We start from the raw sequence: 16338 nt of genomic DNA on the forward strand, positions 1-16338 counted from the left end.
TGTGAGTCACTTGTTATAAAATGTGGTTTCAGGACATTTCTTCACTAATGCAATTTAAACCCTTTATAAGATTAGCAACAGATCAGTTAAATGGTTTGGTGGCACTTCTGGCAGATTTAATTTGTCTTGAGGGATTCAACACGGCTACCCTGTTTCTCCAAATGTATTTTTGATAATTAGTCAAATCATATTAAAGCCAGCACAATTAAAGGTGAGTCTATAATTGATAGAGAACTAGTTATAACCAAATCCTTAATAATAAGGACATCTTATTTACACAAAAGTCTATCTTCTTAGAAAATTGGTTTCAAAATAATATTGTTTTGGTAGATCAACTATTTAATTCAAATGGCATTATTCTTACATATGAGGAATTCATAAAAAAATGTAATATTCCCATAACACCAAAGGAATTTTTAACAGTTTTTGGTTCGATTTCACTCCCCGATAGGTAAAATATGTTTCTCCTGTAATAATCATCACAGATCAATAAGAGCCTGTTTCCAGAAGGATGTTGATTGGAGTAAATAAGTTGTTGACTGGAAAAAAGTCTGGCTTCTGTTCGATCGATATCTCTTAACAAATAAGGTGAAAGAAGTATCCTTTAAACTTCTACACAGATTATTCCCTGCTTAACATTATTTAATTAAATAAAAAATTATATTGATGTTAGCTGTAGCTTATGCGAGCAGAAGCCGGAGACAGCGGTTCACTTATTTTGGCACTGCCCTTATGTGTCTCTTTTCTGGAGGAATGTATTTGACTTTATTTTTGGATATGATGATGGATATTTTATTATACAGTCGAAATATGTTGTTTTAGGCATTACTGTAAACTCCAAAGATAAACAGACCTGCATTTACAGTATTTTTATAATGTTTTTATGGCTACATTTCACATCCATAAATGCTAATTTTCAGGTAAAAAGCAATGTTTTATAGCATTTAAATTAAGTGAAAAATCATATTCAATTTATATACATCAAAGAAACAAAAAGCTTTTTGAATTTACGATTTGTGCAAGCATGTACACTTTTAATGTATTCCTATATATATATATATATATATATATATATATATATATATATTATTATTATTTTTTATTATTATTATTTATTTATTTATTGATTGTGTAATTCTGTACAAAAAAAAAAAAAAAAAAAAAAAAAAAAAACTATAGCTGACAGCAGACTAACACGTGCGTTCTGCGCATGCGTGAGAGGAACAACCTGTTCATATCAACAGCTATCAATATTATATGTTCAGCATTTGAAAGGAGAAACCGAAAGAAAGATATATGAGATAAACACAGATATACTGATGCTTGTCATTCTGAACATCAGTGATGGTGATAACTTGAATCATTGAAGCGGCTCATGTAGGGGTCCTGTGGTGTCTCCCTGTGGTCCTGCTCAGTATCACAGCTTGACTTTTATATTAATAATGTAATGTAAATGTTATTTGAGGAGCTATAGAGCAACTATTTTTTTATTTATTTTTTGTGACACTATATATATATATTCATTGTGAAATATGAAAATTAAAAAAGTACTTTTTTAGGACTTTAGTTAGTGTTTATTAATTAATTTATTTTGGGGGCTGTGAGTGGGGTTGAGTACCGTCACTTCTTTTTTTTTCACTTCAAGCTCTGGTTTTTACTCATCCATTGAACTAGTTTTTATTTCTCCTTCTTTTCTATTTTCATTTGAATTGTACTTGATTTTTAAATCATTTTGTTGTTTGTCATGTTATTAATCATGTTTTTAAATATATCTGCATAGTTTTTATTTTCTATTTCAGTTTTAGTTTGTGTTATATTAGTACAATCAAAGCAAAGCCTTGTTTGAAAGTTTTATTGTCTGAAAATCTTGAAGATTTGTTTTATTGCATTGCAAAAAATGTATGCAAGTCGCTATCTTTGTCACATTGTTCCAGTGCTGTAAGACCTTTGTTCATCTTTGAAACACAGATGAAGATATTTTTGATGAAATCCGAGAGCTCTCTGATCCTCCACAGACAGTAAGGATCCTAACTCGATCAAGGTCCAGAATCATAGCAAGAACATATGACAAAGACTTTATTCAAGAATTTGTATCCGCGTGGCACAGCTGACACAGATCGTACACTGTTTGTGTTCAGTGGATGCTCTCTGAAATGGTCCCAGGGTGAGACGGAGGAAATGCATGCAGAAAGTATTCTTGTAGATTCATAAAATTACGGTTGAACCTCAGATGGATTGTTTCTGGACCTTGATTGTGTAAAGATCCTCGCTGTCTGTGGAGGGTCAGAGAGCTCTCGGATTTCATCAAAAATATCTTTATTTGTGTTCTGAAGATGAAAGAAGGTTTTACAGGTTTGAGAATGATTAATGAATGACATAACTCTCTAATAATGTAGAGGCGAACTCGTACTCTCACCTGATGGAGGGAGTCGTGAAGATCATCCCGTTCGATCAGTGCTCGTCTCCAGACGTCTACGGGTCAGAGGTCAGGTCAGGGATGCTGTGTGCAGGAAGTGAGCTCTGTGTGGACGCCTGTCAGGTCAGACCACACACACCTTTCGTCATGCTATGTTATTTATTACGTTTATTGGATTGCTGATTTAGATTTTATGTAACATAAGTCTAATAATGTTTCTGGACCTTGATCGTGATAGTAATATGTAATAATAATGTAGTAATGAGGAATGTCTTTTTTCAAGAAATACCTTAATATCACTATTACTGCTGTATTAATAATAATAATAATAATAATATATATATATAATGTAATTTGTATTGTTTTAGGCTAATATTAATATAATTATTACTAATATATGCATTCATATACAATATTTAGTAAATGCTCTAATACCCATGGAAGCATGTTTCTGCCACTGAATAAAGCATAAAAAGGGAAACTGCAACATTTTTCATATTCTGTAATTCTGACATTAGAACTCACAATTGATAGATTATATATATATATATATATATATAAATGTATTTTTTTCCTCTGTGGCAGAAACATGCTTCCATCCACGTGAGTATTGCTGTAGAATAAGTGAGGTGTTTGTTCTGTCAGATGTGTTGATGTGTGTGTGATGTGTTCAGGGTGACTCGGGCGGTCCGTTAGCGTGCGAGTGTGACGGCGTGAGCTTCCTCTACGGGATCATCAGCTGGGGAGACGGATGCGGACGCTCGGGGAAGCCCGACGTTTACACCCTCGTGCCCAAATATTCAGACTGGATCAACAGCGTCATCAAAACATCCAGAAAAACCTCCCCAAAAACTTCAGCCAATAGAAAGACGATAAACATCTGTATCGGGAGTCAATGCAGGAGATAAAACAACTGTGACTTTACTGTTAATGTGTTCATGACGTCACACTGACGGACGTGTGTTTTACTGCCAGCCTGTCGTATTTATATTAACAAGCAATATGGGGACATGTACACTGGAGTGGAAAGTGTTTGCTATTATTATTATTATTATTATTATTATTATTATTATTATTATTATTATTATGCGTATCTGTACATTTTGATTGCTGTGAAATAAATGTCTTTAATCTGCATTAAAATATAAAAAGAGAGTTTTTTACAGTGTTTGAGTGAATATTGGAAAGGTCATGATTTACATATAAACCCTTGGAAGTGAATAAACAGATGCAGGTTTGATGCGACAGTTTGCTGTTAAATCCTAGTTTAACACCATCATTTGAACAGTATATTAGTCAACTATATCGTAACCTTTAATTAAGTGCATTCCTTTAAATTTAATTCAAACAGGTCTCTGTGTTGAATTTTTTTTCTGACATTTGAATGGAAAAGTAATTCATAACGAATATGTATTATTATCTATCATATTTAAACACATCATTAAAATTTCTGACATTATATATTATCATTGTTCTGGGCTGCCTTAATGCTTAATGCTGGGCTACATTAATGCTCTCTCATTATAGGCTCCTCTTGGGAAACACAGCTCTATTAAAATGCACATCAGAATGAGTAATTGTCTCTGTAATCTCTGTAATTGATTGATTCTGCTTTGCTACATTTGTGTGTGTTCAGATGAGCAGGAAAATCCCTTGCACACAATTATTTGCTAACATGGGTTATTCATTCAATTTAAGGCATGTTGTAGGCATTATTTTTTGTTTAATAAACAAAATCACTGGAATATAAAAACACCTAGTATCAATAATTTTTATTTGACTATCGATACTTTCGATACTGCATCAGTATCGATATATCTATACTTCAGGATCGATTCACCCATTCCTCCTGGAAACATTATAATACAAGTTTAACACATGAACAGTCTTTAGTCTGAACTTAATGGGATAGTTCACCCCAAAATAAAACTTTGTCATCATTTACTCTCCGTCAAGTTGTTCCAAACCTTTGTGAGTTTCTTTCTTCTGTTGAGCACAAAATAATATATTATGAAGAATGTTGGTAACCGTTGACGGTAGCCATTGACTTCCATAGAGGGAGCAAAGTACTGTGGACATCAGTGTCTATTATCAACTGTTTGGTAACATTCTCCAAATCATCTTCTTTCATAAATGATGACAGATTTTTAATTTTGGGGTGAACTATTTCAGTAATTTATGATTTACAACAAAGTCTTAAAACACAAACAAAAATAATTTTACATTAGCAAAATAAGTAAAAGTGACAACAACAATAGAAATAGCAAAGTGAACCAGCAGAACATGAAGTGTAATGTTACTGTGTTGCATTCTGGGAATCTGAGTGCATTATGTGAATGCTATATCTGGAAAAATACAAGAGTTTTTGTGAAACACAGACAGTTATGATGCTGCATCATAAGCCCCTTTCACACTGCACGTCGGACCCGCAATATTTCTGGAACATTGCCGGGTCGCCTTCTGTGTGAAAGCAACCACGTCCCGGGACTGATTACCAAATTGATCCCGGGTCGGGGACCTAGTAACATTGCGGGTGTCACGTGTCGTTACGGGATCTTCAAGGGTTGTGTGTGAAAGCACGCACATATACCGGGTCATCACTGGCAGTGTGAAAGTGCCAAATCTAGCGACCAGGGAACAATTCCAGGAACACGCTACCCCTGTATTTGCTGGAATGGCAGAGTGAAAGGGGCTATAGACACTTCTTGATCACTGTGAGGTTGTTGTGGACTGTTGTAATTAAATAGATTTAGGAAATATAACCATGATGTATGATATTTGATATTTCAAGCTAGCAAACAACATTCTCTGAACTTTCCGTCAAGGTTCGCTAAAAGTAAACAGCAATTGTTTTTCCATTAATATTATGTGTTATCTGGTTTTTATACGGTTCTTAAAACATTAGCACAAAAATGTGCATTATATCATTCACGAAACATTTCTGAAATGACATTCATCTAAGAAGTTTTATTCTGAAAAAAAAAGGTAACAACCTAGCAAAATTTTTGAATATAAAAATATAAAAACATTGAATATTTCACTGTGTATCCTCCTCTGAAACCCTCCACCTCCCCCAGCTCCACCTGTCTAGACCGAAACATGCTAAAACTTTTCCAAGAGTTTATGACTGAAATATGGTCAATTACTATTATACTAGCATTCCTTGTATTGCTCGGCAGTTGTTATAAGCATTGGTAAATAAATGTAGAGCCAGATTTCAGAAATGCTCGCTTTGCTCAGTTTGTGGAGTACAATGATTTATTATGCTCTGAATTGTTGTATTGGTTTGTGATGACAGAATTCAGAACAGCTGATTTGTTTACTTGATTGAATGTGGTTGTGTGTGTGGTTGTGTGTGTGTGTGTGTGTGTGTGGTCACAGCTGACACTGTGTGTGTGGCTGTGAAGTCTCAGCTGGTTTTGGGTGGTCTTGTTTGTAGAGTGACGGATGTCTTTGCTCAGTGACCTCCACCTCATCAAACTTCATCAGATTCCTAGAAGGAGCAAGTCAGACATCAATCACATCCTTCTAGAAACTGACACAATACCAGCTGGAAGCACAGCATGACATTCATTCAGAGAATGTTCATCAGTTATTTGAATAATTTAGAAAAAGCATATAATAATATATGACTAAAATTATGTAACAAAACTAAAATGTAAAAACTATGTTTTTAAAAAAACTATAAAAATAACAAAACCAATCAATCAATCGATTAATTGTTTACAGAATGATACATAATAAAATAGTCTAATTCAAAATATAAACAAAAAATCTAATATTATATCAGCGATGCTAAAATATGATTGATGACAAAACAGATCAAAATGTAATTGTGTCTCCTGAGTCAGTTTTATGTTACAGATTTTTTAAAGTAATAGTTTACTCAAAAATATAGAATCTGTCCTTATTTATTAACTCTTATATATTTGTGAGACTTATTTAGTGTCGTTTGTCCACTGATAAACTACATTTGTCAAAGTTTCAATCAAGATAAGTTTTGGGCAAGAGCAGGCAGCGTTCAGGCTGTGTGTTTTCCCTGCCAGCAAAAAAAAAAAAAAAAAAAGGGTAGTGACACACGCAGTTTGTGTGTTGTCTGCTTGAGAGTGAAGCACACAGTATCAGCTTTCTCTGAGGAGATTGATGTGGAAGGCGATGATGAGCTCGCCAGTTGCACAAGCATCAGTTACACAAGTAATATTATAATAAGCATCATTAATGAGGAGGGGTGCTCGTGCAGTCGGCTGATTGTGCTTTTCTCGCTGTTGAGGCACGGCAGCACCAGCGATCGCAGGAATCAAAAATGATCTGGCGAACGGATTTGAGACGGCTCGTCCTATCTCCACCCGTGTTCACTAGTTCTAGAGCTCGTTCTCGAGGCTTGAAAGCCAGTGCTGCGGTTTCTTTGCCCTCTGAGCTTGCTGCAGCATTCATCTTTCTCTGAGGAGACTGATGTTGTCTGTGTGACTGAGTGGCGAAAAAGAAAAGAAAAAGACATGCGCGCTGCCGAGACATCACATGTATTACATTTTTCCAGAATCCAGTTCTGGTGGGCCCCAAGCAGGATCTGGTGAACAGAAGTAGACTCTCTCTGAGGACGGAGGACATCGAGGTGGTCCCTCCTTGGGTTGCAGAGTCCGGGTCCTACAGCCGGTACTTCACTGTTCTGAGGAAGGATGTGGTGTTGTGTCCTTTTTTAGATCTGAGCTTTTTGAACCGCTCAGTCTGGGGACTGAAGTTCAGCACACTTTTACAGGCCAAGTCAGAGGACTGGTGTGTCACAATCTATCAAAAAGATGCTCTTATCTCCATCCTTCTTCATCTGAAGTTCCTGAGAGCAGATGATGGTTCAGCATTGAGGTGTCTTTCTCGTTACATGAAAGATATTGGATTAAGACTTAATGCCAAGAAAAGTGTGCTTTCTCCAGTACAGAGAACCACTTATCTGAGCGTGGTGTAGGATGGTATATGTGTTCGGTATGTAGACATGCGCAGTACGTGTTGATTTTAAAGGCAAGCATGAACAAACACAACAATGGCAGAGTACATGGTACTGATGTTGCTGCTCAACACTTCTTCAACAAAGAGTGGATTTACTTCACCAATATTACAACCAACAGATGCTTCATATACAACATATAATCTTCATTTCCCCACAGGTACTGTTCACTAACAAGGAGACAGTACCAACTACTGGCCTGGCATACGTAATACAGCATTTTTGGCCTTTTTTGCAGATATCTGAAATGCAAATCGCTTTGAAAATGTTGTCGTGTATAAGTGAAAACTTTTAAAAACGCAATGAAAGAACGTTTCAGTATTTGACTACATTGTTTTTGTGTAAGCATAGTCTGACAGTCATACGTAAATGGTTTGTAACAACTTTTGCAAAAGGGCACAGTAAATAAAAGGAAAATCACTTAGGCCCCGTCCACACGGAGACGCGTTTCTGTGAATACGCACACATTTTTTATCGGATAGGCGTTTCGTCCACACGGATCCGGCATTTCCGCAAGGTGAAACCGGCATTTTTTGAAACCGGGTCCCAGAGTGGATACATTTGAAAACGCCGTCTTTGCGTTTTCGTCTGGACGGCTGAACCGTATATATTCAGAAACGATGACGTCATCAGCCCACGTCTCCCCCCTAGTCAGACACCTCTACGTCACGTAACAGCAACAAAAACATGAACAAACACTGAACGATTGTCTTTTTATTAACTAACATTAACACTGATTAATAAATGTATTGTTCCATGTTCATTTGTGTACCACACGCAAGGTTTATGAGCATAGTCCAAGTCTTCTTCTCTGTTTTTAGTGAATCTCTGTGGCAGAATTACAGTGCCACATACTGGTCTGGTATGTATTCTACATCATTATTCGGTTTCATGTGGACGCGGACATTTCTTGAGACGGGGAAAAAAAAAGATCGGATTGGGGTAAGCTCCGTCTCCGTGTGGACGGGGCCTTAAAGTAAAAGAGGAAATGGCATCAGAATGTGTGAAAATTCACAGCCATCAGTCTAAACTGGCTTCAGAGATGACCACACTCGTGTCTGTGGGTTTAACAAGTCTGCGAAAACTAATGAGTTCTCACACTCTGTAGTCACGTGTTTCAAAATCAAAAAAAAAAAATAAAAAAATAAAAAAAAAACACGTAGACAACATTTTAAGCTCCTGAATAGACAAGAATATTGCTGATTAGAAATTTTTTAAAACAAATGTATTTATTTATTTATTTTGAAGTCATCTTGTGTGTTTCAAGAGCTGGTTGATTGGTTGAGTTATTGAAGTAGATGTGTTGTGTTTGCAGTATGTTTGCTTTTAATGCATACAGTTATACTGTATCAGTTTATCAGTATAGTGTGGGTGACATGCAGCTCAATGGTCAGTTGGTGAGATCAGAGGAAGTTAACACCCACAGGATGAGCTAATGGTGTTAAAAAGAAGAGCTTTAATTACAGAGTGAAGAGAAAGACTGTCAGAAACAGAAAATGGCTGATAAGCGTCACATGTGTCTGCTGGGACGGATCATTCTCTGTGCACTTCTCACAGGTAAAGACATCTGTTTATGATCTATAATATAAAATATGTGTGTGATGTGTTAATTACTCTGACATAGTTTCTGGAGTTGGAATATGCACAATTCTATTTTGATGAAATTAAGTCATTAAGTTGTTATCTCAGGGTCATGTGAAGTAAATACTGTTTTATTATTTCATGTACGTTTATAATTGTGCATATACTGCTGTCACCCCCAGAAGTCTCTTACAAAGCTATGTTTATGTTAAAAGTATTATAAAGTGAACTCTTCTGTATTCCAGAAATCAGGTTATGTGACATGTCTGGGTTAGATTATGAATACGTATACAGATAATTCAACGTTTGGATCCAAAAACTGAAACATCTTTCAGAGTATGTAGCGATAGCGACCCATTCTCTGAACATTACAGTCTCTGGAGCAGGTTTTGTTCTGGGATGAGTTTACTTTATATCAGGGGTGTCAAACTCAGTTCCTGGAGGGCCGGAGCACTGCAGAGTTTTGTTCCAACACTCATACCATGTAGTTTTCAAATAAGCATAAAGGACTTGATTAGTTGGATCAGGTGTGTTTAATTAGGGTTTAACCTAAACTCTGCAGGGCTCCGGCCTTCCAGGAATTAAGTTTGACATCCCTGCTTTAGATGTATTCAGCACATGTGTCTCCTGTTAATGAGGGCCCAGGTCATTTGACCGATGTTGCACATTATATATCTTTATACATTTATATAAACTTATAAAGTGTAATAAAGCAATGATTGATTTTACTCTATTTTAAAATTTTCTGTAATTTATATAATACTAATAAATAAAACAAATATCATACATCTCACCTTTTAACAAATGTGGAAGCTAAATGGCAAAAGATAAAATCATGTTTACATTCTTATTACCATTATGGGCCAGTTTTACTAAGCAGGACACATTAGCGCGAGAGCAGGATTCCAAAACTGCACTGATGCGTGTTGAAATGTCTGCGGGTGATTTACTAGCAATCACACAAATTAAAGAACAGAAATTCATCATCCCTGATTTACACGGCATGTGTCTGTGGTGCTTTACGGCTGCGATGAGGTTTCGTTGCATCCTCCACACAGTGCCAACGGATCAGAAGTGTAGTGGTGGGATTCACGAGAAACATGATTTTCCTGTCCAACACTACAGTCTATGGTCCAACTAGCTTTTCTTGATTTTTGTGTGTTCTAACATGGTTGGCTGAATGTTAATATTTTGTCCGGTTTAATTCTGTTTAATCCAGTCATGCAACTCCTGCAATTAAACTCCACACCATTTGCTTTTTTTTTATTGTCATTGGAAAAATGATCTGTGGTGTCATATAATAATGTGAAGTTTTTCAACTTTGAGGATAAACCTCTCGTCTTCTATTTCTGGCTTCCTAGCAAGAATATGTGAATTGAACATTATATTTTGACTTCCATTTTGTATTTGCTGTGCGGTTTGGTAGCAGGGTGCGTCAAAAATAGACTAGGCGCCTATCTTTAGTGAAGCGGCGTGGAGAGCTGCTTCTGGGACGCTTTTAAAAAGTGTCGCGCCGCGTCTGGTGTAAACATTGCATTGACTAGAGTGACCGTGATCATCTATGGTAGCAGAAACATGACGCAGATGCATGCAGTGGAAATTCAGGATGAGACATGCTTTCTTTGGCCCTTTAAATAATGGCGCAAATGTCACACGAGCAAGAAAACGTTTGTAAAACGCGTTTTGTTATTGAATACTCTCCTACCACAAATTTTGTGTCTGAAAGTGAAACTCATAGAAAAGACAGTTTGCGCCTAAAACTGCCTAAAGGTTTTTAGGTTTTTAATGTATAGATTTGGTATCAGATAAACAATACAATGTTTTTATAGTAATAAAACTTATCAGAAAATTATGTTTGAGTTATTCATCTGATATTTTTGGCTTTGTATAAGTTAACCTTGTTTCCTGCAATTATACCCTGAACTCATATGTTCAGTATCAGTTTACTCTGCCTGGGTTCATTTTCTGCTTAAAACACAAAACCATAACCATGTTTTGAACATTCGGGGGACTAACTGATGTATATAGGCTATATATAGAGAGGGAGAGACAGACAGAGAGAGAATAAGAATAAAAAACAAACAAACATTTTATTACAATTACAAAAAAAAAGTCAAACAAGAGTATATATTCTCTACCAAGTAGAGAGACCCTCGCAACAAACTGTTAAAAATCAAAACATCATCAATGATATTTAAAAAAAAAAAAAAAAATGCTTCATATTTTTGTTTGTTTTATAATAACATCCTAGACTTTACCAAGATTGAAATCATTTTAACATCTGTGTCAAAATTTCCCTCCATTTTTCTTTTTCTACTCACATAATTGCCATTTTCACTTTAACCAACAATAAATGTAATAATTGACATTCAAGGGAATGTTTTCTGGAATACTTAAAACCACAAATAAAAATCTTCATGGAAAACACTTCATCAAACCATTTAAACAGATCTTGTAACAAAGAAAACAGAGGTCTTAATCTATTACAGTACATGAAAGAGTGAAACACTGTTTCTCTTCGTAAACAACAAAGACATTCTCGATTTACTTCACAATTAATTATTGAAACAAAAGCATGAACAGCTATAATTCCGTCTAAAACTCTCTCTATCTCTCTCTATCCCTTTCCCTGACTAAACTAAATTACTACACCTTAAAAGTAACCCATTACACATTTCTAAATTAGGCTCATACGTGTAGCGACATGAGACTTGATAAGTCCATCCATCCATCCATCATCTTCCGCTTATCCGGGGCCGGGTCGCGGGGGCAACAGTCTAAGCAGAGACGCCCAGACTTCCCTCTCCCTAGCCACTTCTTCCAGCTCTTCCGGGGGGACCCCGAGGCGTTCCCAGGCCAGCCGGGAGACATAGTCCCTCCAGCGTGTCCTAGGTCTTCCCCGGGGCCTCCTCACGGTGAGACGTGCCTGGAACACCTCCCTGGGAAGGCGTCCAGGAGGCATCCGAAATAGATGCCCGAGCCACCTCAGCTGGCTCCTCTCGATGTGGAGGAGCAATGGCTCTACTCTGAGCTCCTCCCGAGTGACCGAGCTTCTCACCCTATCTCTAAGGGAGCGCCCAGCCACCCGACGGAGAAAGCTCATTTTGGCCGCCTGTATCCGGGATCTTGTCCTTTCGGTCATGACCCACAGCTCATGACCATAGGTGAGAGTAGGAACGTAGATTGACCGGTAAATCGAGAGCTTTGCCTTACAGCTCAGCTCCTTCTTCACCACGACAGACCGGTACAGCGACCACATTACTGCAGAAGCTGCACCGATCCGTCTGTCAATCTCACGTTCCATCCTTCCCTCACTCGTGAACAAGACTCCAAGATACCTGAACTCCTCCACTTGAGGCAGGAACTCTCCACCAACCTGAAGTGGGCAATCCACCCTTTTCCGACTGAGAACCATGGCCTCGGACTTGGAGGTGCTGATTCTCATCCCAGCCGATTCACACTCGGCTGCAAACCGTCCCAATGCACACTGAAGGTCCTGGTCTGAGGATGCCAACACGACAACATCATCCGCAAAAAGCAGCAACGAAATCGTATGGTCCCCAAACCGGACACTCTCCGGCCCTTGGCTGCGCCTAGAAATTCTGTCCATAAAAATTATGAACAGAACCGGTGACAAAGGGCAGCCCTGCCGGAGTCCAACATGCACCGGGAACAGGTCTGACTTACTGCCGGCAATGCGAACCAAGCTCTTGCTCCGGTCGTACAGGGACCGAACAGCCCTAAGTAGGGAGCCGCCGACCCCATACTCCCGGAGCACCCTCCACAGGATGTCGCGAGGAACACGGTCGAATGCCTTCTCCAAGTCCACAAAACACATGTGGACTGGTTGGGCAAACTCCCATGAACCCTCCAGCACCCTGGAAAGGGTATAGAGCTGGTCCAGTGTTCCACGACCGGGACGAAAACCACACTGTTCCTCCTGGATCCGAGGTTCCACTATCGGCCGAATTCTCCTCTCCAGTACCCTGGCATAGACTTTCCCAGGGAGGCTGAGAAGTGTGATCCCCCTATAGTTGGAACACACTCTCCGGTCCCCCTTCTTGAAAAGAGGGACCACCACCCCGGTCTGCCAGTCCAGAGGTACTGTCCCCAACCGCCATGCGATGTTGCAGAGGCGTGCCAGCCAAGACAGCCCCACAACATCCAGAGACTTGAGGTACTCGGGGCGGATCTCGTCCACCCCCGGTGCCTTGCCACCTAGGAGCTTTTTAACTACCTCGATGACTTCAGCCCGGGTGATGGACGAGTGCCCCTCCGAGTCCCCAGCCACTGCTTCCTCAACGGAACACAAGTCGGTGGGATTGAGAAGATCCTCGAAGTATTCCTTCCACCGCCCGACGATATCCCCAGTTGAGGTCAACAGGTGCCCATCTCTACTGTAAACAGTGTTGGTAGGGCACTGCTTCCCCCTCCTGAGGCGTCGAACAGTTTGCCAGAATCTCTTCGAGGCCAACCGATAGTCCTTCTCCATGGCCTCACCGAACTCCTCCCAGGCCCGAGTTTTTGCCTCCACGAATACCCGGGCTGCAGTCCGCTTGGCCTGCCGGTACCTGTCAGCTGCCTCCGGAGTCCCACAAGCCATCCAGGCCCGATAGGACTCCTTCTTCAGCTTGACAGCATCCCTTACTTCCGGTGTCCACCACCGGGTTCGGGGATTGCCGCCTCGACAGGCACCGGAGACCTTACGGCCACAGCTCCGAGCAGCCGCAGAGAACATGGAGAACATGGTCCACTCAGACTCAATATCTCCAGACTCCCTCGGGATCCGGTCGAAGCTCTGCCGGAGGTGGGAGTTGAAAATCTCTCTGACAGGGGGCTCGGCCAAACGTTCCCAACAGACCCTCACAGTACGTTTGGGTCTGCCGAGTCTGTCCAGCTTCCTCCCCCGCCATCGGATCCAACTCACCACCAGGTGGTGATCAGTTGACATCTCCGCCCCTCTCTTCACCCGAGTGTCCAAGACATATGGCCGAAGGTCTGATGACACGACCACAAAGTCGATCATCGACCTCCGGCCAAGGGTGTCCTGGTGCCACGTGCACTGATGGACACCCTTATGCTTGAACATGGTGTTCGTTATGGACAAACCGTGGTTAGCAGAGAAATCCAATAACAGAACACCGCTCGGGTTCAGGTCAGGGGGGCCGTTCCTCCCAATCACGCCCCTCCAGGTGTCACTGTCACTGCCCACGTGAGCGTTGAAGTCCCTCAGTAGAACGACGGAGTCTCCAGTCGGAGCACTTTCCAGCACCCCTCCCAGAGACTCCAAGAAGGCCGGGTAGTCCACACTGCCGTTCGGCCCGTAGGCACAAACGACAGTGAGAGACCTATCCCTGACTCGAAGGCGCAGGGAAGCGACCCTCTCGTTCACCGGGGTAAACTCCAACACATGGCGGCTGAGCTGGGGGGCTATTAGCAAACCCACTCCAGCCCTCCGCCTCTCACCATGGGCAACTCCAGAGTGGTAGAGAGTCCAGCCTCTCTCAAGAAGTGTGGTTCCAGAGCCCAAGCTGTGTGTTGAGGTGAGCCCGACTATCTCTAGTCGGTACCTCTCGACCTCCCGCACAAGCTCAGGCTCCTTCCCCGCCAACGAGGTGACATTCCACGTCCCTAAAGCCAGATTCCGTGTCCAGAGATCGGGTCGTGGGGGGTCTCGCCTATGACTGTCGCCCGATCCACTATGCACCGGCCCCTTACGCTCCCTCCTGCAGGTGGTGAGCCCACAGGAGGGCGGCCCCACGTCACTCCTTCGGGCTAAGCCCGGCCGGACCCCATGGGGGAAGGCCCGGCCACCAGGCGCTCGCATACGGGCCCCAACCCTGGGCCTGGCTCCAGGGTGGGGCCCCGGCTGCGCCATGCCGGGCGACGTCACGGTCCTTGATTTTAATTTTGCCATAAGGGGTTTTGTGAACTGTTCTTAGTCTGGCCCGTCACCAAGGACCTGTTTGCCTTGGGAGACCCTACCAGGAGCATATAGCCCCAGACAACATAGCTCCCAGGATCATTCGGGTACTCAAACCTCTCCACCACGATAAGGTGACAGTTCAACTTGATAAGTAAGTCAGTGAAAACATTTTTCGCTCGACACATCCAAACGTGAACCAAAAATCTGAGGTTCTTGTAGCGTCCAATAAAAGAGTCAGTATTTTCACATCTCAACACTTAAAAAAAGTGACCACACTTTAAATAAATTACAATAATAAACAGGTAACTTGGAAACAGACATTTTTTTTAGGGTTCATCAAAAACAAAGACTTGTCCAAGCCCAAACCTTTTTTTTTTTTTTTTTATAATAGAAGCAGCTTAACTCCAATTTTAATTTACAGGAGTATCAATGAACATTTGTACAAATTTTATCCTAAAAGCTGCCTCTCTACTGCAAATTAATCAGATCTTGTCCCCCTTCATCTTTAGACAAAAATAAAATGCTTTGTGGAACCCAATGTAAATTATCCCAAAATAAATTAATTAAAGTTAATTGAACTTTTTTTTTTTTTTTTTATAAAAGCGGTGATGAATCAATACAAGTTAACCAATGCCAAAGAGTAGAGGCTGCCAAATTGATGATAATTAAAACCCGTCCTCTAGACATATTGGAAAGTGAAATTTCCATTTATTCAAACGTCCCACTATTTTTTTTTCTACACCTTCAAACATATTTTTTTTTTTTTTTTTTTTTTTACAGTCATATTATCTCCCAGATGTACACCCAAGTGTTTAAACTCATCTTTGCTCCATTTAAACCCACAGAGAGGAGGTTGTCCATTCGTCCATTTACCAAATAAGTTAGCCTCACTTTTATTCAAATTTACTCTAGCTGAAGATACAGTCATAAAGTCACATACAAGTTCTGTCATTCTTTCCACATTCCTTTGTTCTTTAAAGAGAATGACAATATCATAAGCATAAGCTGATAATTTAAAAACATTTTCACAATTGGGAATGCTTACACCCTTTTAAATTCTGCTCTGAACTTTCTCAACAGAGGTTCAATTGCAGACTATATAACACAACAGATAAAGCACACCCTGTCTAATACTTCTAAAAACTCTAAAGGGGCAAATAAGTCACCGTTTGCCTCCAGAAAACTTTCAACATCACAATATAAGACTCTTAACTTATCAATAAAAACTTTATTTAAACCAGTCCAGAACCTTTTAGAACATCCCATAAATAACCACGTTCCACTCTATCAAATGCCTTTTCTTGATCTATTGATATTAAACAAAAAAAAAGAGCTTACCAATATCAAGAAAGTCTCTAAGAAACGAAATATTATGAAAAAAAAATATGCCTACCTGGAACACAATAAGTATGATCA

At 40.1% G+C, this 16338-nt stretch overlaps 2 protein-coding genes across 4 annotated transcripts in view; both read left to right on the plus strand.

Moving 5' to 3' along the window:
- LOC127961544 (hepatocyte growth factor activator) overlaps nt 1–16338 on the plus strand; it is a 118823-nt gene that overhangs the window by 17805 nt on the left and 84680 nt on the right. The window contains exons 13-14 of one of the 3 annotated variants that reach the window (XM_052560722.1): nt 2397–2539; nt 3091–3714. The exons of the other annotated variants lie outside the window; for them this stretch is intronic. Of the exons in view, the coding sequence (XP_052416682.1) occupies nt 2397–2539; nt 3091–3324 (377 nt within the window). The 3' untranslated portion in view covers nt 3325–3714. Of the gene's footprint in view, nt 1–2396; nt 2540–3090; nt 3715–16338 lie in introns of those variants that run through there. 3 annotated transcript variants of the gene reach the window in all.
- The window catches only part of LOC127961543 (mucin-5AC-like), a 609977-nt gene continuing 602497 nt past the window's right edge, over nt 8859–16338 (plus strand). The window contains exon 1 of the mRNA XM_052560721.1: nt 8859–8972. Within this exon, the coding sequence (XP_052416681.1) occupies nt 8912–8972 (61 nt within the window). The 5' untranslated portion in view covers nt 8859–8911. The remainder of the gene's footprint in view (nt 8973–16338) is intronic.

The sequence above is a fragment of the Carassius gibelio genome, chromosome B7 (assembly GCF_023724105.1).
Source record: "Carassius gibelio isolate Cgi1373 ecotype wild population from Czech Republic chromosome B7, carGib1.2-hapl.c, whole genome shotgun sequence".
In the NCBI taxonomy this organism is placed as follows: Eukaryota; Metazoa; Chordata; class Actinopteri; order Cypriniformes; family Cyprinidae; genus Carassius; species Carassius gibelio.